At 39.4% G+C, this 25,493-nt stretch overlaps 1 protein-coding gene across 1 annotated transcript in view; it reads left to right on the top strand.

Moving 5' to 3' along the window:
- Positions 1-20,850, top strand: part of LOC104271258 (protein-cysteine N-palmitoyltransferase HHAT-like) — a gene marked incomplete at its 3' end in the record, with an annotated part of 58,738 nt that extends 37,888 nt beyond the window's left edge. Inside the window, exon 4 of the mRNA XM_009865877.1 lies at positions 20,649-20,850. Within this exon, the coding sequence (XP_009864179.1) occupies positions 20,649-20,850 (202 nt within the window). The remainder of the gene's footprint in view (positions 1-20,648) is intronic.
- Between the last annotated feature and the right edge of the window lie 4,643 nt (positions 20,851-25,493).

Genomic DNA, 25,493 nt, shown 5'->3' with positions numbered 1-25,493 from the left:
TAAAGAAATCTCTCCTCATGTTGAGGTGGAACTTTGTACATTCCAACTTAAACCCAATATTCCTTGTTCTATTGCTGGGCACCACTGAGAAGAGATTGTCTCCTTCCCCTTGACACCCACCCCTCAGATATTTATATACGCTAATAAGGTCCCCTCTCGGCTGTCTCCTTTCAAGGCTGAACAGCCCCAGTTCTGTCAGTCTCTCTTCATAGGAGAGATGTTCCAGTCCCTTAATCATCCTCATAGCTCTCTGTTGGACTGTCCCTGGTAGGTCCCTGTCTCTCTTGAATTGGGGAGCCCAAAACTGGACATAGTTTTTCAGGTGTGGTCTCACACTTGACGAGGGAGAAGAACGTCCCTAGACCTGCTGGACACACTTTTCTTAATGCACCCCAGGATCCCATTGGCCCTCTTGGCCACAAGGGCACATTGCTGTCCCATGGACAACTTACTGTCCACTAGGACTGTAAGGTCTTTCTCCATGGGGCTGCTTTCCAGCAAGAATCCCATAATATAGAATTCAGAAGTTGATTTAGGAATTTTTTTCTACAGCCAGATCTGGTTTTCCTTGGTTATTTTTAGTTTTGGGATCTCAATCCATTAATTACTTGTAACATTAGTAATTTAGAACCCCGCAGTGTATCCTAAAGAATGTAGCTTCTAAGCAAATTACTGCATTAGCCCACGTTACTTTAACTGAGTGTTCATACCAGTCACTTCTGCTATGAACTATATACATAACTGAAGTGGAGGGTGAAACGTGTATTGTCTTTCAGTTCCCTTACAGCTGTTTGTCTTAAACTATCTGCAAGTCCTCCAATGACCAATTCCCTTTGGCAATCTGAGCACCTTCTCCTTGTTTGCCCAGCAACTTTCACAACAACAGAAGTTCAGTCACTACAATTCAGCAACCACCGTGAGAAAAGGTGAAGACATTCGTAATATGATCTTTCCCTGCTTCTTAGGTAATGAGACTGAATTCAAGCTCAGATTGCTCTGGCTTAGCCCTTGAAGTTTTTATGGTATATGTCAAAGACTGGGATGAAAGATACCCGTCTTTAAGGTGAAGGATGTTTTAAATGTGACAGTATTGTGAAGCATATATGTATATTTTTTGATTTTTACTTGTTCTAATAATTATCTCTCCTTTTCTCAGACTTTTCAAAAAAGCCACATATGTATACTGTAAATGGAGATACCTTATCAAGTACTTTACCCTGGATTTAGGAACTGTAGGTTCAATATCCTATTTTTTCATGTGTTTACATAAAACGAATATCTGAAGTTCTTAACACTGAAATAGGTAGGCTGTTTTCACTTAGACACTTATTAATTACGTAAAATTTTGTCCCAGTCATTTTTCTGGTAGAACAACAATATTTTCTAATATTTTATTTGCAGTGTGTAAATCTAATGAATAGAATTGTAGAAAATGAAATGCAGTAGGTTTTGTTCATTGGGAAAAAAGACATTACACTAAATTTGTGTGATAGAGAATTCTTGACAGCCAAACATTATCATCTTATGCCTCCTTGTTCTCAGTCCCAAATTTTGCCTGAGATTTTACATAGGTTTTGAGGCTTTTTGCCTGCAAAATGAAAACTGCTCATGGAAGTTACTTAAAATTGCTAAAAAATAGGTTTGGTGTGGGTTTTTTTGGATTATTGCAACTAGCTGACTGTTTTGTTGCAACGCAATCTCTCTTTAAGTTATTTCTGCAGCTTATGATCTTCTGGTAGCCACTCTCTGCCTCTTATCAATTTTAATTCTTTAGCATAACCTTTTCCATCTGGTGCATTTAAGGATTTGGAATTTTGAGAGTGATGGGAAATGTATTTTGTCTCTTTTTAAAAAGCCTCTATTTGCATTATCTCTGCCTTTCTTTTCTTCCTATTCTCAATCAGCTGGTATTTTTCTAGCCTTTATCATTTCTGCTACTCTTAACTTTTGCTTTTGCCCCTTCAGTTAGTCCGCTTTGTGCTGTGGCGCCCCTACCTAGCCAACCTCTCAAAACAGTTCTTGATTATGATGATTATAAAGAAAACCAACAGTAGCAAGGACGACCAGTAATTCCAGCTATTTGCAGTGTCTGCTCCCTTACAATCATCTCCACCCTATGTTCTCCCCACTCTGCTTTCTTACTTTTTTCTAAAGGGCCATCTCGTTAATTCTTGTGTAAGTAGCTGGAACAGACAAAGCACTGATAGACACCATACGTGGCATTGGGGCTGTCCTGGAAGTGTTTGTTACGTCCCTGTTTCCATGATGTCCTATGGGAAGTTTTCCTTTAGCCTGGTGAACAGCTCAAGGTTTCTCTAAAAATACCTGTTTTGAAAAATGCATATACATCCAATGCATATGGAAACACTGAAGATGTAAAGTAGGGGGCTCCATATGGTTTGTGCAGGTTGTTTGCAGTGTTTGTTTGGGTGGGATAATGGGGGCAAGCTCTGCTCATTTTGCAGGCAGAAGGTGTTTCACACATTTCCCTGCCTCCAGGATAAGTGTTTACATCCAGCTACAAGTTATGAACGATTGACTTTACCCCCAGGAGGGTGACTTTGAGGATGGTTCTTATTATCCCTGCAATGGATTGATTTAGGTTGTTTACAACCTCCTTGTCATCTTTGGTTTTTTTCCTCTGGTGACATAGTATGTTTGTAGGCTGTCATTATGCAGTGTTTCATATCTATAGATGGCATCTCTATTTTCATACATAGTTGCAGAAGTATAATGGGTAATACAATAAGCAATTTCCTCCTTTGATGCAGTCAAGGACTAGCACATACAACTCCAGTGTCAAGGGAGGACAGGGCAGGATATGGAACTGGATTTTAGGGCAATATTGCTTGACTTTGTATAGGGGGTTTTGTTTGGTTTGGGTTTTTTTTGTGGTTGCTTTTTATACTGTGCAGATAGTGTCTAGCTTAGCTGTCTTCAGCAGTATAATGTAGTGTGGCCTTGAAATGGTATTGTTACATTCAGAGAGTGCTCTATCTTCTATACTTCTCTTGTGGAGAAACTTTTTTTTTGTTTTGTTCCTAGAGTGTCGTGATGTGAAGACATGCATCGAATGGTCCAGTTAGCACTCCATACTCTACTGCATTTTTTCACTACTGTGGGCTACTACTAAGACACAGAAGCTTAATCTGCATTTTCTGAATTTCTGCCCTTTTATGTCCTAATCTAGTTCAAGACTTAGGCTATGCGGGGCTTAGAAACACAAAAGATTTTGTTGTAAAGATCTAGAAGGCAACCAGGGTCAGTAGCCCTAATCCTCAAAGTCCTTTTACATGCAGGTTGAAGGTTATCTTTTCAAGAGTTTATTTGGTAATACAGCCCATCATTTTGTAGTGAGCACCTAGCCAAACTAAGGGCCGTGGTATCGCCTTTTAGCCCATAGGCAGAGCAGGGTCCTCCAGTCTTGCTTACTAAATTTCCAAATGCTCTTTGACAAGTGTAGGTGTGGTCTCCCTCCATGCCATACTGCCACGCTGTATTGCATGTGCATTTTTCCCCTCTGTGGTGAGTGAATAAGCCAGAGTATTCTGGGTTTGGTACCAGTGTATCAACCAGTACCAGACTGCATTCAGACACTGCAGTGTCTGAATAGGAACAGGATAAGCATTTTTATAGGACAAGCAAGAATGTAGTTTGACAAGCACAGACTATTTCAAATAAAATACAGAACACTCACCAGTGCCTGCAAATAACTTTGGAACAAATGGAAATATTTTGAGTATTATTTTCAATAGATATACTATCCTGGATCACACATGATGTGCAGAGAATAAGCAGTATGTTAAGATGACAGTCAATGTAACTTTCTTGTCTGAGATGAGTAGGAGGAACAGGATCTGCATCTTTAACCATTACAGTTATGACAAATCTTCTGTTCACCTTTTTACCTGATTTAATACGGCTTTCCATGTATTAATTTCATGTGGACAATGTATGGGAAGCTTTCCTGAACCCTATCAAGAGAATGTGGGCCAGCTGAACCCTGTTAGATCAGATTGCATATTTTAGAGGTGTTTTCCTAGGTATTTTAGGAGTGACTGAAGCATGAGGATTTATCTACCTTGAAAGCAACTCTCCTTGCCCATTTATGCAGAAGGAAAGAATATATTTTTAGAAAAGTCATGAGAAACTTACTAAAATGATCTTTAGCATCAAACACATCAGTATGGAATTCATATGTAAGCTGAAGCATCTAGAGAATAAAGGACTACTAGCTGTGTTCTTCCTGTATGTTCTTTCAGCCATGAAGAGAGATGAATTTGTATATTGATGATAATAATGACACTTTATACTTAAATCACTTCATAATTTCCAGGTGCTGCACAGAGTTTAATTAGCGTCTCACCTTGCTTCTAGTCAGTTTATTCTCACTGAGTCAGAACACATTATTCCTCGGTATGCAATGTTTCAGCATAATCAACTTTCAGCTTGCAACAGTCTAAAAATCTGTTCTTTCCAGCGTACAAGCAGTTCTTAAGACTTACACATGGCAAGGTCACTTACATTTGAATAATTATGGTATAATTTGAAAACATAATTACCATCTGGGCAGTAAAACCATTTCCATCATTACTGGTCAAATGGCAAATTTCTAAGATACACTTAATTTCTGTGTGTCATTCCTTCTTCGGCTCTGCTTTAATTTTCATAAATTGAGTTAGCATTTGATTTGCATAGGACGAAAAAGATGCTGAAAAGGAACAAAAAGCACAGTGGTAATTTTTCCTCCGCAGTTCATTTCTGCATAGACTTCTTCTCATGATCTTTTCTCCACTTCTGCAAACCTGCTGATGAAAACAAGTAGGGTGCTTGCAAATGATGCCAGCACAGTTAGCTCTAGATCCTTAGCAGTGTTTGCTTTGCAGCCCATGTATTCCATTGCTTAGCTATTAGACGAAGCTGATCCTAATGCCATGTAGTAGGGGTTAAAACTTTGAGTCTATGTAAAGTGGTTTTAGGAGTTTGTTTAGTCATGTTTTGTCTGTTTTAATGTCTGATTCATAATAACTTAAAAAAGCCTAGAATTTGAAGGTGAATTCGCAATTATTTTCAGCAAATATTTTACAGCTCTTACTCATGTTTAACAGCTTAAATATTTTGCTTACTTGATCATCTGTTGCCAGCAGCAAACATAAATGAGAGATACTGATTCATGACTACCTGTGGACTGGTGAAGTGCTGTCAGTAAAATATTATTTTCTTTCTCCTTTCTCCCTTTTCTTCTCTTGCACATGATGCAAAAATCCATGCTGAGTTAGTTGAATGATAGCTGCAGGGTTACAGACCTTGCTGTGCTCCTTAGTGCTCTAATAAGCCCAGTATGGTGTTACCGGGCGGTAAGCTAGTAAGTCTTCCTCAGAAATGAAACCAGGACAACATTTTAAAATCCTGCCCAGAGCCTACAGGTTTCCTGCCAAAGCATGAGATATGGTGAATGTTGAGCTAGAGGTGCTGGATGTTGTGTTGAGGACAACAGATCTTCCTCATGCAAGTCATGATATTGTCCTATTTTGTGGCCTTTTTGGGAGGCAAAAATGGCATAGTTGAATACTTAGTGCTAAGTGTTGGATCAGTCTGTGTGTTTTGTATTTGGTGACTGGTAATCCTAAGGGGGCTTCGTTTTTGAGAGAATCCTCTGGGCATCATAACTAAGAGACAGATTTGCAGCATGGCAAATGTTGGAAAAAATACTATGTGCAGTCCAGGAGCCTGTGAGGACAGAACAGTTTACTACTCATTTGAAAAGAGGAGGAATATACAAATTGATAGCTTTTTTGGATCACATTAAAAGGTTTGGGTTTTGCATGTTATTTAAGTACGTGCCTGATATTAAGCATGTATATACTGTCCCAATTAAGCAAGACAGGTCTATGCCTAACATGTGATTAGCAGAGTTTAATTAGACATCGCCATGTAGTTACATCACTTGCCTTGCCTTGTTCATTCACATAATGACTTTCAGAGACAGTGATAGCAGAACGATGTTTGTACTATAATCATTTTACCTAAACTAGCAAAATGTTAAATCTAAGTAGCATTATCAGCTGGAAAATTCTGAAACCTGGACCAGACAGGCTTGTCTTAACATGTCAAGCACTGTGTATAGGCTGCTGCCTGACGTTGGATGCTATTTGCAGCCAGTGTTCCTCAGTCTGACATGGTTGTGTGATATTATTGATCCTTGCAGGATTATGTGCAGAAAAGATAAGATAGTTGGATTCAGAAAAATGTTCTTTGCTGCTTTATTTCTTGCTGTATGGAACATGGAGGAGAATGCTTTCTTAATTCCTGAATCTCAATGACTAAACTAGAAGTGGTGCCAAAATGTTGATTTTTTTAGTGTTGCACTTCAGTTTTAACTAAAATGGGGCTGGAGTGGGTCAGCTGCTGTTAATAGATTGCACAGTAAGTAGGTGATGCAGTCTGTTTCTTTATCTTGTTTGTACTCAGTGCAAAAAAAACCCCCAAGAGGCAGAACCAAGCCTGCGTGGTGTAAGATCTCTCTGCCTCTTTTCCAGCAGACTTACACAAAATAATGAATGCATTTGTGTCATACTGCCAACCAGGCTCTGCAGTGGTCTGAGTGGCATTAGAGTATGTCAAGCACCAGTGGTTGGTACTTTTGTTTTCTTTCTGTCTCTTTTCCTTGAATAGTGGACTCGACCTACTCTTCCTTTGTGTTTGAAGCAGACAAAATATTTGGTACATGTTTTGTTCACAAAACCAAAGATCGATCATAAAGACGTTTTCTTGGTAATCTTACCCTTCAAAAAATCTGAGTTAAAATGGAAAAGCACAGTGTTTTTTCTGTTCCTCTTCTCCTTTAGAAAGTGAAGAAATATGGCAAAGGTGGCTGAAGGTAGAAGATGGAGAAGAATGCCTTTGCCATTGATTCAAACTCTGCCTACTCAACAAAATAAGAGCCATAGGGATCACAGCTAGCTTTCCTTCACGGAATGTACCGATATCTGGTATTGAACTATATTAACAAGGTTAAAAAATGCTATATGATAAGTAAGGTCAGGTTTTCTTGCTCAGATACAACTCATAAAAGAAAAGCATCCTGTGCAAAAATCCGGTTGATCCCAGAAGTTATCATTGCTGAGAAATGTATTTCAGAACTAGAATTAAATCTGAAGCTCAATGTACAATTTGAATTTTGCCTGCACTCACTTCTGTCCACTCTTTTTTCTTGTTACAATAGGAGCTAAAAATCATCTCCGGTTCGCAATGGCGGTAGCACTGTTTAAAATCCCTAGCATTCTGCCGGCAGTGAATGCTTTAAAGGTTTTAACACCAACTGCTACAGCTGGCTTTATGGTGTCCCCTGTAGCTTTAAAGGGATGTTGGAGCTTGCTTAAATGAGTCTGTGATCGGATTCTTTGACTTTCCAACCTTATTACTTTCTCATCACACCAGGCAGGAGCAGAAAATCCATTACCTATTGGGATCTCAGGAGTAGCCCCAGCAGCTTGTGCTTTCTGGCTCAAAGGAGAGGTGATGAGGACATGAGGGAACAACGGCTGTCCAAGAAGGATTACTTCAGGAGGCTGTGTGATACGCTCAGCTTACTCCATAAAGGCACACAAAAGAGCCTGAGATACAGAGGATGGTGGTTTTATGTTTGTTCTTTGAATAAAATTGGAGCTTAAAACAGACAGCCTAGCTGCAAAGTTAGTGCTGTGCATGTGCTCAGGAAAGAGTTTGAACTGCCAGGCTTGATGTTAAGGACTACAGTTTAGTTTGCATTATATTTTCTTGTTGGTTTCTCCACCTTAAGGAGATAATTACTTCTCAATCAATACACAAGAAAAAATGTCAATGGAACATGGAAGCATAGAAAGAGTTCTTATAAAAGAATGCTTAGAAGATTAAAACTACACAGCCAGGTCATAATTAGATACAGCTATTCTGCCCAGCATATAAGACAAGAAAATCATTGTATCTTGCATGTGGTATCAGATTTTTGTAATAAAGAAATTTTTAGTATGAGAAGCATTGTTTTTTCATTATTAAAATGGAATCCTTTAATGCGTGTACTCTGGAAATTGAACAAACTGAAATAACATTCAAATTGGAAATAATATCTGTCAAGTTCACTCTGCTAAATCCAATCTCCAGACTAAGTTAGTGGTGAAAGATTTCATTTTTGTTTTGCTGCTCTGCTAAATTTATGCTCTGTTTAATGAACCCCACCTCTGCATCCACAAAACCCATGAAACGTGCAAACATCCAGCCAAAGCATTTGTGTGAATATAAACATACAATTATTTTATAACTTTTTTTCTCTTGAAATAGCAATGAGTTGTACCATCATCTTGGTAACTCTGGAAAGGTCAAGAAATCTTGCTGATTCTTTGCTCCTCAAATTTTGAAAAGGTTTGGTTTGGTTAATTTTAAAGGTAGAGCAGAGGAAGCTCAGTGCAAAAGGTACTTGGCAATGAAAGTGAGCATGGAACCCAAATCCCTGTCTGTCTGAAACTGATGAAGAAAAATCTTGCTGGCAATAAAAGAAAGTATCATCTGGCCTTTTCTCTGAGGAGCAAATAACTGATCTTGGTTATCACTGGCCAAGAAATGTACCTTGGTAGTAATTTAGTGTATATGCATCAACAGAACATGCATTTTGTCTTTATCTTTGCAATATCCTAGCAGTCTGAACTAGTGATTTTGGTATCTGGTGAAATGTTTGTAGCCATCAATCATCATAGTTTTTAGCCAGCAGTTTCAGCCTGTTACTGTCTCTCTATGCTAGTGAATCTGCTCTAAACTGTCACATTGCTGCGTTTAATTTCTTTTCAACAATGTTAAAATGTATATGATAGAATGGAGACTGAGGCAAGCATAGACTTGCCAGATGGTCATGATGAGAGGATGGAGTGGGCTGCTCTTGTGGGACTGGAGCTCCTTAGCTTATAGAAAAAGGTGAGAAATGCAAATGAGGAAGGCTAGCATCACTAATAAACAAATGGGTGGGAAAGTGAAAATGAGAAAGTATCATGTTATGGCCCCTCAACTTCACATTAATCCTTACGGAACATCAGTAAACAGTACTGTAGATGTGGAACATCATTATCAGTCTCTGCAGTGGTGCTGTTAAACAAAACATTTGCAATGTAAATGGAAGATGTTCCAGGACATTGTCAACACACTTGACCCCAGAGAACTATATCTGACTTTTTTGGTATGCGTGAATTCTGCCCCATATGGCTATGCTCTGCCACTACGTGAGCTCATAACTGAGAATCACGAGTTTTGGGTAAAAACTGAGGGAGAATGGGAAAGGAGACCATAACATGGCTGAGCATTTCTGGTCTACTTTGGGGCAAGCAGTCAAATCACTGGTGAGGGTGCACCTGTAATTTAGGTTCCTTTTCATTACCTTTTAGCTTTTGGTCTCAGCCAGGAGCTGATGCATGCTGTGTAAATGCTGTACCTCCACACCCTTCTGAACTTCCAAAGCCTAAACTATAGCTATCACATCCTGATGTTCTTTAGATTTCTGTTTAGACTCTAACAGACAGATCTGGGTTTAGTTGAGGTTTTTCAAGGAAAACATCCTAGTTTGGTGTTGCTGCTTCTGTTTAACTCTGAAGCTGTGTACTATTTCTTAGCTGGTTAGCTCTGAGCACTAACCAAGGATGGTGTGAGTGCCAGCTGCTGTTTCATAGAATCACAGAATGTTTGGGGTTGGAAGAGACCTCTAGAGATCACCTAGTCCAACCTCACTGCAAGGCAGGATCAATTAGGGCAGCCACACAGGAACATATCCAGTTCAATTCAAGAGAGACAGGGACCTACTGGAGAGAGTCCAACAGAGAGCTACGAGGATGATCAAGGGACTGGAACATATCTCCTGTGAAGAGACTGAGAGAACTGGGGCTGTTCAGCCTTGAAAGGAGACGGCTGAGAGGGGACCTTATTGACGTATACAAATACCTGAGGGGTGGATCTCAAGGGGAAGAGGACAATCTCTTTTCAGTGGTGCCCAGCATTAGAACAAGAAACAATGAGTTTAAGTTAGAACATAGGAAGTTCCACCTCAACGTGAGGAGAAGCTTCTTTACTGTTGCCAAGTACCACCAAGTATTTGCTAAGCAGTTGTGAAGCTGGATGGTGTTTTCTTGCTTCTGCTTGGTTTCCCCCCACTTTTGAGGAAAGAGAAGGAGTTTGCTTTTCAGTCTTTTGAGATCTCAAGAAGCAGAAAACAGGAAAAACAATCACTGGTGATCCAATGTGTGAACCAGATGCTCCCTTGAATGCCTTTCAGATAATTTCACGAAGGCACACCAACTGGAATGCTAACAGTCTTAATAGTCTTTAACCTGTTTCCTACCTTTTCTGGCCTGCATTTGTACTTCCCAGTTAAACCCAATTTTGTTGATTCATTGTCTTGGGGCTTTTCATGAAGATCAATGCAGAAAAGTCATTATTTTATCAGTCATTATTTGTTCTCTCTAACAGACCACTCTTGGAAAGCTGTACAGATACACAGCTAAGTGTTGTAGGATGATAGGAAGATTTGTGGTACATTTTTTACTACCTTTCTGTGGTACCCTGAGATTTTTTTTTTTTTGTTTCCCTGACCGGTTTTTACCATTCCTTTTTCATTGGGCATGCATTGTTTTTTTTTCTCTATTTCTTTCCCCTCCTCACATGTATTTAAATTCCTGGCTTGTAGCTACAGCATTTCTTACTCAAGTATTGCCTTTGCGTTGGAATAATTTGTTGTTGTGTGTTTAAATCTTGCTAGTTTGTTTAGCTGTGGTCCCCTGCAACTGCTGACTTCACAGGAACTGACATTTCGCACTGAAGTTTTATCTGGATTGAACCATGTTTCTGACTGGTGTTAGGAGAGTGTGTCTATGCTTTCTTTACAAATAAGAAAAAAATGCTATCATTATTATTTAAGGGTGCTGCTTCAAGAAAAGTAAATTTTTTCCTTCACTTCTTAATTAAATCTGATACCTGTTCTGACTTACATAGCAATTAGCAACCTTGATTTGGGCTGGTAAGTAGGGATTGTACTCTACATCAGAGAGGATTTAACACTGCTGGTGTTTGGAGGGTTTTTGACGCAGGCTGGAGAGTGTATAAAAATTCTTTAGTGTGGAAGGTGCTGTACAACCTTAATTTAAGTCATGCCAGCTTTGCCTAGACATCTCAATGCCTTGGCTGTGTTTTATAAATAGTCTTTTCCCAGAACTGCAGACAGTGTATTCTGAGAAATATGAACTGGGGAGAGGTGAGTGAATTACTCAGCTTAGAATAGTGTCAAAAGTCTAATTCTTCAAACTTTGTGCACATGTGGCTTGGAGGAATATGTAATGCTGCTCAATATTTAAGCAGAAACATTGGTATTCATCAAGTTTCCTGCAATATTTAAGCAATGTCTCTTCTATATTCCGTCTTTTCATTAATTACATGCCTTCACTTCCTTTTGGAGATGCAGTTGAAGTACATTTTGTTGATCTTAGTTTATAATCTGAAGGTTGTAATGCTTACTGAGTCTTCATTGACTTTGGAACTTCAGATATGGAGCACTGTTGTGGTCTTACAAAAATCTTTATTTCTGATGTGCCTGGTGAAAGTCTTCTGATGCATCGGTTTCTGCTTGTCTATAGAATGATACAACTCGGTAAGCCAAAAATACTGCACGGTTTGATGAAACTGCTGTGTGATCCGTGGATGCTGACAAAGTCCTTTGACATGCATGTGTACAAAGAGATATATGAACACAAAAAATTCATCAAGCTTTCCATAGAGGGATCTGTGAAGATTAAACAATCTTTTCTGCTACGTAGCAAATTGCAGAGGGCTGTTTATCACCTTGTCTCTAAGCAAAAATATTTTAATAAGAAGAATAATATAAGTTCAGTAAGAAAAATAATATAAGTTCTATTGTATTGACTACCTTTCATGCACTTCTTTGGCAGAGGTGTCCTGGAAAAGGTAGCTGTTAAGTGCACAGGGATGAGTGTTTTTTAAACATGTGAATTCACAGATCTGGATGGATCTGCATTTTGTCTGGTGTACCTGGTATACTAAGATTAGCAAGATGTCTAAATAGCTTGTGCTTCCACCCATGGAATTTAAAGCGGCTTTCTCAGAGTGGGGAGGCAATGTAGTACTTTATTCTTGGCATGGTCAAAGCAAAAAATGATACATACTTAAGTTTTTTCACTAACTGAACCACAAATAGTTCAATATATGCAGTCACACGCTTCTGTTGCTTTAGCTGTAGTTGAAAACTACTGTAAAATATGCTGTTGTGAATGCATACTTACAATGAGAGAAGTGCCAAGGGAAGAGATTTGCTGCAAAGGGTTTATTTGTGTGGGAAAAGTATGCCTGTGCAGATATGCAGAGCTCTGAATTTTGAGCTGGGGCCTCCAGTGTAGGAATCGGGAGAAGTAAAGAAAATGAGGAAAAAAAAAAAAATCAGTTCTTTTGTTGTTGATGTTGCTTATGCATTTTGTCTAATGATTCTTTAGGGCACACTGAGCAATTCCTGGTGCAGAAAGCATGGCTGGGATCTCTGTGTCTCTCTGGGTAATGCTTTAGCTGTAGACTTGTTTTTTCTTGCATATTCAATCTTTGAATCGCATTTTCTTTTCTTCCTGGTGGCAGCCTGGTAACAAGCAGCTGGAGCACTCCTCTGGGAGACAAGATATGTCGGTCTCCTTGGCAAAGAGCCTGACCTATACCGTTTTATAAGCAAAGACTGACAGCACTATTAATAGATCCCTCCTCCAGCCAGCTTTTTAAAAAGGAGTGCAGCCTGATTGCTGTGCTGCTGTGCTCAGATATTATCAGCACGTGATAGGTGTATTGTGAGTATCAGGAATGAATTGGGCCCCTGAGGGGAATTAAGTTCAGAAAGAGCTTCAGGGAGCTCTGCAGGCTCTACATGGCAGGAGATGCCTGTTGCCTGTCTCCATCAGCCAGCTGGGGACGTGGCCTGCTCCCACCTGGTAGCTGAGCCGTAGGCATGAAAGTCTAGGCTGTTTTGGCAGTAACATATAGGCTCCTACCATCAGCAAAAAGGTTGGGGCCCTGGTTTGGGCATAGTGGTTTAACCAGTCTTTTGGCACCTTGATCGTCTGGAGCTTTTCCCATTTCTATTGTGATCAAAGGTAACTACTGGTAGTTTTGTGTTTGACTGCGAACAGGTGGTGATAAGGGAGGGCTTCTTTCTTTCTTAGATGCAGCTGGGAGAAAACTAAACACAGCAGCCCATCAGGAATGAAACTTTTTCTATTAAAAGGAAGTATTATGATTTAGATTAAAATTTCATTTGAAATAAAAGAATGTCCCTGAAAACAGGAGCTTCATTGGAAGAGTGAATTCAAAATGATTTGTTCAATATTCCCCAGTTATCTGCTCTTTGACATATGGACTTGACTCAGATTTGTGTTGAATGCGAGGGAAGAAAAACATATTAAATACTTTTCAGTTTTTTAGTAGGAAGCTGCATACTCAGTCTCTACTGGGAAACATGCTAACAACTGGAAAGTGAACCAAAATTCAGCTTATATTTGTAAAGCTGAGTGTTCTTGCATATGAATATTCTCATTCAGGCTTTGTTACCCAAATGGACTTAATTTCTCATTAAACATTTTTTTGTGGTAATTTAACAAGGCTTGCCTGGAGCTAACATTAGCTTAAATATTTTAAAGGGTCTGCATTTGTCAAGGTCTCTCTAAATATCACAATAAGCTGGTAAGGTGAGAGAATTTTGGAGCTTAAAAAGGTTTGCCAATAGCCCAGCAAAATTATTAGACTGTGTAAAAAATTGAATTTCATGGTAAGAACAAGGCTGACCTCTTCTAATGGGATTTTTGCCACATGGTATTCTAAATACCTCTGGTTATTTTTTTTTTTTTTATTTCAGGTGGAAATATGTGGGGCACACCCTTCAAAGTCTTGTTTACAGGAGATGTTTCTGTGATTTAAAACTAGGACCTAGTCTCACAAAGCCTTATAGGTGTGCTTTACTTATGCACTCTGCATTGTTCTGTTCGAGTTAGTGACAGCTTGAACTGACAAAACAGGAATTGTAAGAGCTCACCCAGAAGTTAGAATTCGCAGAATGGGGCAGTAAAGAAAAAGCTTGAAATCAGAGATCTAGGGCCACAAAAATAAAACACAGGATTAAAACCAAATAAATTAAGGAAGCCCAAACCCAGTTCTACAATGGAATTCTCCTCTAGTTCTTACACTGTGTCTTGCTACACTTTTAATTTCAATCAAATCTATTTTGTGATGACAATCCTTGGGATAATTCAGAAGCAGAAGGAACGGTTACTTGGCAAGTTAACTTTTTTCTCAGAATGGTTCAGACTTACCGTGAGCATTGATTTCGTAACTAATGATGAGAACTTATTTACTTAAAGGGTTAAATTCTTCAGGCATAATGCCAGCTGGATGAAGCTTTACATACATATCCAGGAATGGACGCCACTGTATAGAACTTCAAGCAATTTCTATTGTTGGGATGTAAGATGGAAGACATTACTATTTCTTTTTTAATTTATGTGTTGGCCATGTATCTATTCAACTCAAAACAATGTGGTTAACCCTTGAATGCTTTCAAACTGAGAGAGGCAATGGAATTTGAACATGAAATGTTCCCTGAAATAAAACACAAAAAGCTCATCATTTTTTTTTTTTACAAGAAGTTTGCCATTGCAAGCAAATTAACATTTTTTTTTTTTAAATTTACATTTCACCTGGTTCTGGATAAGGTATTCCAAGACCAAGAGCTAAGGAGAGGGGAAATAAAAAACATGAATAACGTGAGTCTAGCTATTTGGCCTTAATTCAGGGAGAAATTTAAGCACATATTTAAGAAAGGCCCTGGACAGAACAGCATTTGAACAGGTGCTTTACTTGCACTCATTTCAGGATTTAAATATGTTTAAAATTACATGCTTGTGGAAGTAAGAACAGTTCATTGAGGCTTCAAAGAATAAAAACACTTCAGAGTGATTCTTAGCTGGTTGCAAATGCTTATCTTCATAGTTTTCTAAAGTTACCAGAATAGAAACTTTATAATGTAGATGTCATTAAAAGAAAAGAAACAATGTGTTTTTCAAGGGTATGATTGTCAGATCTCGTATGATTGTTCTGTAGATTACCACTTCAAGAAAACTAACAGAATGGTTATTGAATTTAAAAGATATTCACTGTAAGTAAATGTCACTTTTAAATATCTCAGCTATTGTGTTTGTGTTTGCGTTACTTTAGGGATTTAAATGGTGCCATTTACATATTTTATCCAATTCTCTAATGTTCACTTAGTGAGTTAAAATTGAGAGAGGTTGTGTAAATGGAACATCTTGCTGGCATAGATAAGCTGATTTAAGCTACTGTAAGTGAGACTAAAAGTAGGGTGCTGTTGTTCAGAAGACACATACACAGTTATGCTTTGTTTGAGAAAATACATTTAATAGCACGTAAGCTTTAGTTTGAAATCAGAACAGAGTCTAGGAAAACGTGGTGAAGACTGACAGCACCTTTGCCATGGGAAAGGAAGGCTACGAATGTGTGTTTATTAGTGTCAAATGTGTGTTCAAATAATCTTTACTAAAGCAAAATCTCTCAATATTTATTTGTATTTATGTGTCTTAGATGCCCCCCTGATGTTTTGAGTTGCTTAACCTATATAGAGTTCTTTTCCCCCTCTACTTCTCTCCATTTAGTATGCAGAAATATCCTTCTGACAACATGAAGTGCCTTTCCTTGTTGTTGTTGAGAGGTCTAGCCAGTCTGGGAATGGTTGGCCAAGCCTGACCTGGGCATTCACGAGCTCCTCTTTGACAGCCTGCCTAGAAATCTCTCTACTTTCACCTTCAATTTTTTTAGAATCATAAAATTATAGAATGTTTGGGGTTGGAAGGGACCTTGAAAGTTCATCTGGTCCAACTTCCCTGCCAGAGCAGGATCTGCTAGGAGAGGCCACACAGGAACGCATCCAGGTGGGTTTTGAAAGTCTCTGGAGAAGGAGACTCCACAACCTCTCTGGGCAGCCTGTGCCAGTGCTCTGTCACCCTTACAGGGAAAAAGTTTCTCCTCATGTTGAGATGGAACTTCCTATGTTCTAACTTAAACCCATTATTCCTTGTTCTATTGCTGGGCACCACTGAGAAGAGATTGTCTCCTTCCCCTTGACACCCACCCCTCAGATATTTATGTATGTTAATGAGGTCCCCTCTCAGCCGTCTCCTTTCAAGGTTAAACAGCCCCAGTTCTCTCAGTCTCTCTTCACAGGAGAGATGTTCAAGTCCCTTAATCATACCTGCAGCTCTCCCTTGGACTCTCTCCAGTAGGTCCCTGTCTCTCTTGAGTTGGGGAGCCCAGAACTGGACACAGTATTCCAGGTGTGGTCTCACCAGGGCAGAGCAGAGGGGCAGGAGAACCTTTGATATTTTGGCAGGGATTGACTTTTGGCTGATGTTTTATTTTTAAATGCTCACCTAGCCTGCATTTTTTGATAATAAGCATCTTCCACAGGTCTACTACTCCTGCTTGGAGTTTTCATGGATGTTAAGAGGGACCAGCATTACCCATCCCTCTAAAATAACTTTGAAGGGACATGACCAGTTACCATCCTCAAATCTACTTGCCTTAACATCTTTTTCTCTTTGCAAAATACTTTGTTACACTCCTTCATTTATCTGTCTTTTGCTCCTTGACTACCAGATAATTGCTGAGTTTTCTTTTCCTGTATGTGAACTAAGATAAAGTTGTTGACCATTGGCACCGCTTAGTTTTTCAGCTAACTCTGCCTTCCTTGTATGTTTACTGTTTATAAGCTGTTAAGAAATTCTGCTGTGAGGGTGTTCCTTTGAGTTGTGTTAGTCTATTGCAAGGACTTATGACTACTTTTATGTGCTTATACTCCCTGAACTGGGGGTTTTGAGCTTCTCTGTGGATTTTCTGTGATTAGGGATGGAAATAGTCTTAAAAACTGCGCGGAAGCTTAAGATGAGATATTTATGTAATGCTATTCTGTGTATGACGCAGCAGATCAGCGTTCTGTACAGCAGCCTCTCCATTTGTGTAAACCCTGAGCCTCTAACTGCGCTACAGAAGGACCGTAGGGTAGATAGAAGGTAGACAGTGGTACTGGTGAGAATGAAAAAAGCTGGAAAGCATGCAGATATGTAAGACATCACACTGTAGTAGCTGTTGCCCCTTTATCTCCCTCCGCTTCCACATACCACTGCCTTCCCTCTTCATGGTTTTCGTTAGTGAACTGAAGGACAGAACAACTTTCTCAATGTGCTGTAAGAGGCTCCTTTTCTTCCCCAACGCACTGCGTGGGAGTGCATGAGGGGCTGTTTGAGACTTTGTTGCTGGCTGGGTTTAAACCACAGCAAATTGTTAGTTAAAAAGCCTGTGTTGTGTCAAAGTGATAATACAGAAGTGACATGTTTCACCTATCTTCTGGCTTAATAATACTATTCACTGGTTTGTTCCCTCTCACACTTCCATTTAAATGTAGCTTTCTGTAATCGAGTACTTTTCTGTGCAAACAAGCAAGGAAGGTATTGAGAAATTAGATTCTAAAATACCACAATGCTCAACAAAAAGCAAAATGTGTTTTTGTAATGGCAAAGGCTCTTGCAGTGATTCTTCTGCAAGGCAATTTTGGTCTTATCAGAGGCCATAGAGTGGCTAGCATGCAGCCAGGATCTGGCCATGGCTGCACACCCTCTGAGTTGCCTGTTGTTTCTATGCAAGAAATGGTAGCCAGCCTTCTTTCCATTTTCTTATGGCAGCTAGCAGGGAAGGAGACAGGTGTTGCTTTCTGCTTTGCATTTCTCCTCTGGGCAAGGAGGCAGACTCTCCACAGTACTGGAGGGGAAAGTCGAAGTGTTAGTAAAGATTACGTGACTCCTTTTGGCTTCTGTCCTTCTACAGACAGGTCTTCAGAAAGATAGCACAAGTGAATTTTCAGTTGCACAGTTGCCCTGGGCATCACCAGGAGCTGGAACTTCACTGACCTTGAACATTCATCAGAATTATGAGGTATTGCTGCTCAATTATCTAGCTGCTGTTGCTAAACACTAAAAATCAGAAAATAGCTTATTTTTCTCTGCGCAGTTATCTGAAAGCCATTCAGGCCAACCTAAACTGATCTGCAATTGCAAATCAAGAAATTGGTACTGCTGGGATGTTCCTGGCAATGCTAGTGTCAGTAGAGGCTGCCTGTGCTGATGGGATGGTCAGTGCCTACACAACAGCTCTCTTTCTGCAGGTGAAGGGAATGCATGGAAACTCAGAGCTACTCCTGCAGTAAAAGCTCCCTTTTGTGCCGTGGATTTAACCCAGGACCCTATGAAGTCAACAGAAAGGTTTCCTTAGGGCTTAGAGTAAGGTTTCTGCCACAGAGATGGTGTCTGGGTTACTTTTAAATTCTGTGTTTCCATAAATATATGACAGAGAGTGATCTTTGCTGAGAGCGGCAGGGCTGGCAGTGTCCTGTTTCGGGCTCAACTGGGTGAAGCTCTGTGAAATGCGCCCCTGCTGTGCTTGCAGGGGTGCAAAGATGCTGCCCTCTAGGCTATGCTTTTGGGGCTGCAGAGCAGGGCTGCCAGCCCTCCTCCAGCCAGCCTGTGAGGGGAACTGGTAATGACAATGTACACTGCCTGAAAAATAAAACAAAGAGCCTTTAGAAAGGGAGAGGGAAAGTGTTGGGAAAGTATTTCCTAAGATGAGATGAGCTCCTTTAGTCTTTCAATTCTGCAGTCCTTTGAATAGAAGGAATCTGGGGAGGGACTGCTTACAAGGGCATGTAGTGATAGGACAAGGGGCAGTGGGTTTTAAACTAGAGCAGGGTAGATTTAGATTGGATGTTAGGAAGAAGCTCTTTACTATGAGGGTGGTGAAGTACTGGCACAGATTGCCCCGAGAGGTTGTGGAGGCCCCACAGAATCATAGGATGGCCTAGGCTGGAAGGGACCTTAGAGATCCTTTAATCCAACCTCCCTGTCATGGGCAGGGACGCCTCTCAACTAGATCAGGCAACACATGGGGCCCCAACGGGGATCGAACCCGTGACCTTGGTGTTATCAGCACCACGCTCTTAACCGACTGAGCTAACCCTCCCTGGAGACATCCAAAGTCGGGCTGGATGGGGCTCTGAGCAACCTGCTCTAGTTACAGATGTCCCTGCTCACTGCAGGCATTTGGACTATATGATGTTTGGAGGTCCCTTCCAACCCAAAGCATTCTGTGATTTCTGTGAATTTGACTGAAGCAGCAGGTCTTTTAATATCAGTCTTCTGCTATTAGACTAATTAATTGCAATTGCAAGTGTCTAATATTGCCACACTGTTTCTTTATATATGTGGTGAGAAATGACTAGACCCAAGAAAAACACAGGAGGGGGATAGAGAAGAAATACACAACATAAATAAAAACTATTGATCTTAATTTCTGTTTATTGATCTTAATTTCTGTTAAGTAGAAAGCACACATACTGAAAATCGCTATAAATGTAATTAGATGTTCTCTGTAGCAGAATGAAGTGAAAAGGTGTATCGATATTCTGTTTAGAGAGAATTTGGAGCATTTGACAGTTGTTGTTTTTCAATGACTTTTCTGCTTACCTTTTAATTAATCTCATCACTTTTTATTTTATCCTGTTACTGTGTTTTCTTACTTCCTAAGATTAGGAGTAAAGCACTATGTTAATTTACCTTTTAATTTTTTAAGCTAGTATTCCTCTCCGAATATAAAAACTGGTAACGAGAGATAAAAATTTCACTGCAAAAAGTTTCCTTTAATCATCTTAGCAAGTAGGAATAGTCTCAAATATGAGTGCAGTGCATGATGCCGAAGGAACAGTGGCTGAGGAGAGCTGTCATTGGCGATTTTCATACACCACATCTCCTCGCCAGTACCCATGAGCTGGGTGGTGGCTTTGTTGCCTGATGAGCTTCTTCAAAGTGTTGACAGAAATATGCGAGTTTTTCAGATAAAGGCTGGCCAGTGGCCATGCCTTACTTGGAAAATGCTGGGAGTGGATGTAGTTCTCTAGGCACAAAAGAAGTGACCCAGAAAACAGTGTCAGCTTTCAGAATCCCATTGCTTCTGGCATTTTTACTGAAAACGAGCACTGCTTTCTGGACACTTGTAAGCATCAATTAAAAGCTAAACTTATGACTCCTGGATTCTGTTTAAGTACAGCTTATGACTGCATGCATGGTGCTTCATATTGGTTTGGGGTTGAGGTTTTTTGGTACATGTGCTCTGAAGATCGTTAGACAGACATGATCCTAAGAGTATAATAAAAGAATCAGGAAATATTTTCAGTTCATGTAATTTTTAATTAATTATTTAAAAAGAAAGAAATTACAAACTTTTAAAAATAAATCATGTTTGCATGTATCTACATTTCTGAGAGATAGAAAACATTCTATGCGTTATGATTCTACATGGCTCTGCAACTTTGCATAAACTAGGGCAAGCTGTGTAAATAGAGGATGTCTGGTAATTATTCAAATTCTTTTTTTATGCAACAAAATAATGAATTTGTTCTGTAATGGATGGGATTTTTTTTCTGAGATTTCTGTGAAATCTCTAATAACGTTGCTGATCTGTCATTTCACCTATAGGTACATTTATATTCCGATGGGAGGATCTCAGTCCAGTCTGCTGGGAACACTCTTTTCCACAGCCCTCACTTTTGCCTTTGTGAGCTATTGGCATGGAGGACAGAGTTACCTCTGGTACTGGGGTGCACTTAACTGTCTTGGAGTCATTGTGGAAAATGGCGTCAAGAGGATACTTTCTATTTCATTTATTCAAGATTTAATTGTAAGTCGAATCTCTCTTCATTTCATGTTCTTGTTTCCTGACTCTATGCTCATCTGAAGTTCCTTGGTTACTAGTTCGGTTAAATCTCGATTAAAAGTCGTGGCTATCAGATGAAAGTGTTAACATTCCCTTGCTCACCCTCCCCTACTTGAGCTAAGCCTTCTAACTAGAATTTTGCAAAGTATCAAGAAACACCGAAGTATGCGTGCTCTTGAAAGCTTCCTTTGCAGTCCTGGAGTAAGCGACTGCTTGTCACGTAGTATATGGCTGAACAGAAGCCAGTTTTAACATTTGTATTCTGACTTCACTCAGGATGGCCTTAAAATATTCCTCACTAAAATTAGGAGTGTATATTTCTAACCATGTATTTCCTGGACAAATGCATGTAGCAGCTGCTTGCAGCTGGGAAGAGGTTTACACTGGGAAATGTTATGCCACTAAAGAGACAAGTAAAGAAAACATGATTTTGCTTTGAAGACCTCTGATATTCTCACTTTAGTTACACTTTTGACCTTCATGCTGTTGTTTCCAAAGGACAAAATTGTCTTTGATATGCAATCATATGCAAAAAGCACTATTTTAATTTTGATGGTCATTTTAGTCTGCAGTGTTTGCTCACTTGCTCACTATTGTAAGAATAAAAAATTTCTATGTCTGACTTCCTTAGTAGTGATAAGTACACACAGAATTCCTGCTCCTGTGTAATGTAATGGCAGTGGTGACTCATTCTATAGCCTGATGAAGCCCCAGTACTCAAGTAGTTATGGTGGTTCTTCATCCCACCCATTGCAGTTTTCACTCTCATGACATCCCATGTGTGATAGCTGATATACAGCTAAGTAATTTAGTAGCGATAACAGCCAGTGCTACCTTCCCTCATCCAGCTGTCCATTACTGTGACTTCATTGAGGGTCTAGAAGCAGCTTTTTACCTTCCTGGAGAATGAGTTTATCAGATACATTAATTCTCCCTCTAGGGTGAAACTGAGCTTCACCATCTGACTTGCTGCATACATTCAACTCCGGGCTGGAAGGCAAGATAGATTTTTTTAGGCACCCAGATTTATGAAAAAATATAAGTGTAAGGGTTTTTTTTTTTATTTAATATCACTGTATCAGAAATATTACAAGAACTCTTAAGGAATTAAGTGCTCAAATACCACAGAAATAAGAACATGGTGTTATGAAGGTGGGGTTAAGTTTGTTGGATTAATTTCTTACATGTAGCTCTACCTGTAGTTAACCGATGCTGACAGTAGGGGTTTTTTTTGTGTACATCAGCTCCCTAACAATGAACCAAATGAACCAAATGCCTTTTACCCCTTGCATCTCCTTTCTCTCTCCTCATCCAGTGGTTTTAAAGACCTATGTGATGTCTTCCATCTCTCGTTTATTTTCCATTTCTGTTTGGAAACATGGCTGTAGATCTTGAAAGGACACTTTCATATCTTTTCCTGAAATATTTCTGAAGCCAACATTCTTAGTACGAGTAGTTTTGGCGTCTGAATTGGTACATTAGGCTGATCTTGCTGCAGTCTTTGCAAGCTATAACCCCTCACTGCTCTCTCCTCACTCTTATAACTGCCATTTTTTTTCTTCAATCTTGAACCTGAGGAGCAGATGACTAGTTTGACTTTGACCATTCCTTATCAAAGGATGGAGTGATGTGATGTTCTCCAAGAAGTGTCACTTAAATTTAAAATGAACTGCAAATACCTTAATGCCCTGTATAAATTTCCTTTTTCCCTTGTAATGTGGCCTTTGGAAGCATTCCCATAATCCTGTCTCAGGGAGAGGTGTGCTGTAAGCCTGGTCTTTGCAGTGTTGAGAACCCTTTTCCGGGGGATGTTTTTTTTGCTTAAATTTCATCTGTTAACAAGCTGAAATCCTTTGCATTCTTGTGCTTCATTCACTTGCTGTGTTGGCTCTTGAAGGCTATTTTTGAAAAGGAAAGTTTATTTTTGTCCTCAGAATAGCAGATGAGTTCCTGAAAGGATACAAAACATAGGTTTATGCGGGTTTTTTTAACTCTCTCTACTTACCAAACTTCCTCATGTATTGTTGTTAAAATTAAGTTATATAATTCAGTTGAGCAGGAGGTATTTTATTAGTAAAATATAAAAAAAAAAATCTCGAGGAATAAGTTAAATTTTAATTCTGCTCTGATTTTAATTTAATTGATCATAAAGAATAACAAAACTGCTTTCCTTTTTTTCCCCACTACATTGTATCAATTCTCCTCCAAAACAAAAATTTAGAAATCTAAATAAAGCTCATATGTCTTGTTCTTCACTGAATCCTTGTGCTAAGAATATATGTAAAAAGATTGGATCCTATATTTATGCAAATTTTATGGTAGTTTAAATCTCAGCACTTGAAACCTAGCACAATATGAGTAAATAACACTTTTGTAGCAGCCTGACAGGTTTTAAATATCATCACAGGCATATTGAACCAGAATGAACAAAGAGCACAGACATTGTTTGGGAGAAGTAAAATCGGTAAACAAACAAATATTTACTGAAAACAGTAAATTTCCTCACCTAAAAAGTTGGATCAGAAACTTTCCATTTGTACTGGTTGCAAACCAGTGCCTGGCTTCCTTATTTCAGCTCTGAAAGAGCTGATGGTTCTTCTTAAGTACCTTTTCAGCTTACACTGCTCTGAAGTTTCATGTTTCAGTGAGCTGTGTTGTGAGAAGTTATCTACATATCTTTTTCTTTCCCCTAGAGATTACTTGTTAGATGTCAGTAAATTAGAGCTGAATTAATACTGTTATCATTAAAATGTTGTATATAGAAGTTGATGCTATGCTTCACAAGCTAGGCCATATGTGGGAACTTTGTATTAAACTGGAGATGTTTCATTATGTTTTTATCAGGTTTTTTTTTGCTTATTTTGCTTTTTCAGGAGATATTTAGACCCACAAGGAACAAAGTGGTGCTTTGTTTTACTGAACCTATATTAATTTATTGCAGATGAACAGAGTAACTCATTCAAAACCAATGACAGAATTTGTATTGATTTTTAATAAATAATGTGTCAGATTTCTGAAAGAAAATACTATGGCTCTCATTCTTCCAGGGATTTTTTTTTTTCTTTCTCCTTTTACTTTAAGGAAAATAAGACATAGATCTACACAAGAAATTAGATTTGGATATAAAAATAGATTTAGGATGATTTAAACTTTAGAGTAGCTGGCAACATCTTTAAATCAGTGGATTTTTAAAAAAGAAATACTTGGAATTCATCCAAAAGAAGATGTAGCAAAGGGGATGAAGTTGGCAGATTGTTAAAATTAATGTCTTAATCTCAACTGAAACAGCAGCATTTATCTTCTTAGTTCTTTTGTAAAGTGAAAACGTGTCATTCAGTCTAGTCAATTTTTTTTTAATTAAGACAAGAAGGTCTCTCTTCTAAAAATCATGCTATGATGAATTTCTAGTTTAAGATCTTATTTCTAGCTTTATTGAGTAAGAGACTAAATACAGCATAAACAATTCAATTTGAGAAACCAACTAATTTTAAGCATCAGTTATTTTAAAGTAATTTGTACTATCCTTGTAAGTGGCTTGGTTTTTTTCAAGTATAAGATACTTTAGTTTCTATATTTTCATTTACAGAGCCATTGTGGGACAGTTCACGTGACTGGAATGTGGTTATGGATAGCTACGTCCTTTTTAGGAAAGACAGACCAACAAGGAGAGGTGCTCGAGTTGCTCTTTATGTGAAAGCAACTAGAATGTGTTGAGTTCTGTCCAGGCGTGGAGGAGGGGCGAGTTGAGAGTTTGTGGGTGAGAATGAAGGGGCAGGCTAGCACAAGTGATACTGTGGTGGGTGTCTGTTACAGACCACCTGATCAGGAGGAGGAAGTTGATGCGGACTTTTACAGGCAGCTGTCAGTAGCCTCTCAATCACAGGCCCTGGTTCTCATGCAGGATTTCAACTACCCAGATATTTACTGGAAGGCCTACACAGCCAGCCAGCCACAGTCCAGGAGGTTCCTCCAGTGCATCAATGATACCTTCTTGATGCAAGTGGTGGATGAGCCAACTAAGAGAGGAGTGTTGCTGGATCTTATACTCACCAACAAAAAGGGTCTGGTTGAAGCGATGAAGGTTGAGGGCAGCCTTGGCTGCAGCGACCATGAGATGGTGGAGCTCAGGATCTTGTCCCGTAGGAACAGAATACCAAGCAGAATCGCAACCCTGGACTTCAGCAGGGCCAGCTTTGGCCTATTCGAGCAATTGCTAGGGGAAAAACCCTGGGACAGGGTACTAGAAGGCAAGGGGGCCCAAGACAGTTGGTTAATGTTCAAGGACTATTTCTTCCAAGCTCAAGATCAGTGCATCCCAACGGGTATGAAATCATGAGAGCCGGGACACCTGTATGGTTAACCAGAGAACTGCTGGGCAAACTCAAGTGGAAGAAGAGAGTCTGTAGATCATGGAAGGAGGGACTGGCCACTTGGGTGGAATATAAGACTGTGGTCAGAGGATGTAGGGAGGCAACTAGGATAGCTAAGGCCTCCTTGGAATTAAACCTTGCAAGGGAGATCAAGGACAACAGAAAGGGCTTCCTTCAAATACATTGCAGACAAAACTAACCCTAAAGGTAATGTAGGCCCAGTGCTGAATGAAGTGG

Source organism: Apaloderma vittatum, unplaced genomic scaffold (genome assembly GCF_000703405.1).
Source record: "Apaloderma vittatum isolate BGI_N311 unplaced genomic scaffold, ASM70340v1 scaffold10360, whole genome shotgun sequence".
In the NCBI taxonomy this organism is placed as follows: domain Eukaryota; kingdom Metazoa; phylum Chordata; class Aves; order Trogoniformes; family Trogonidae; genus Apaloderma; species Apaloderma vittatum.
The sequence above is the reverse complement of the archived record's forward strand: the minus strand, read 5'-3'. Positions and strand labels throughout refer to the sequence as shown.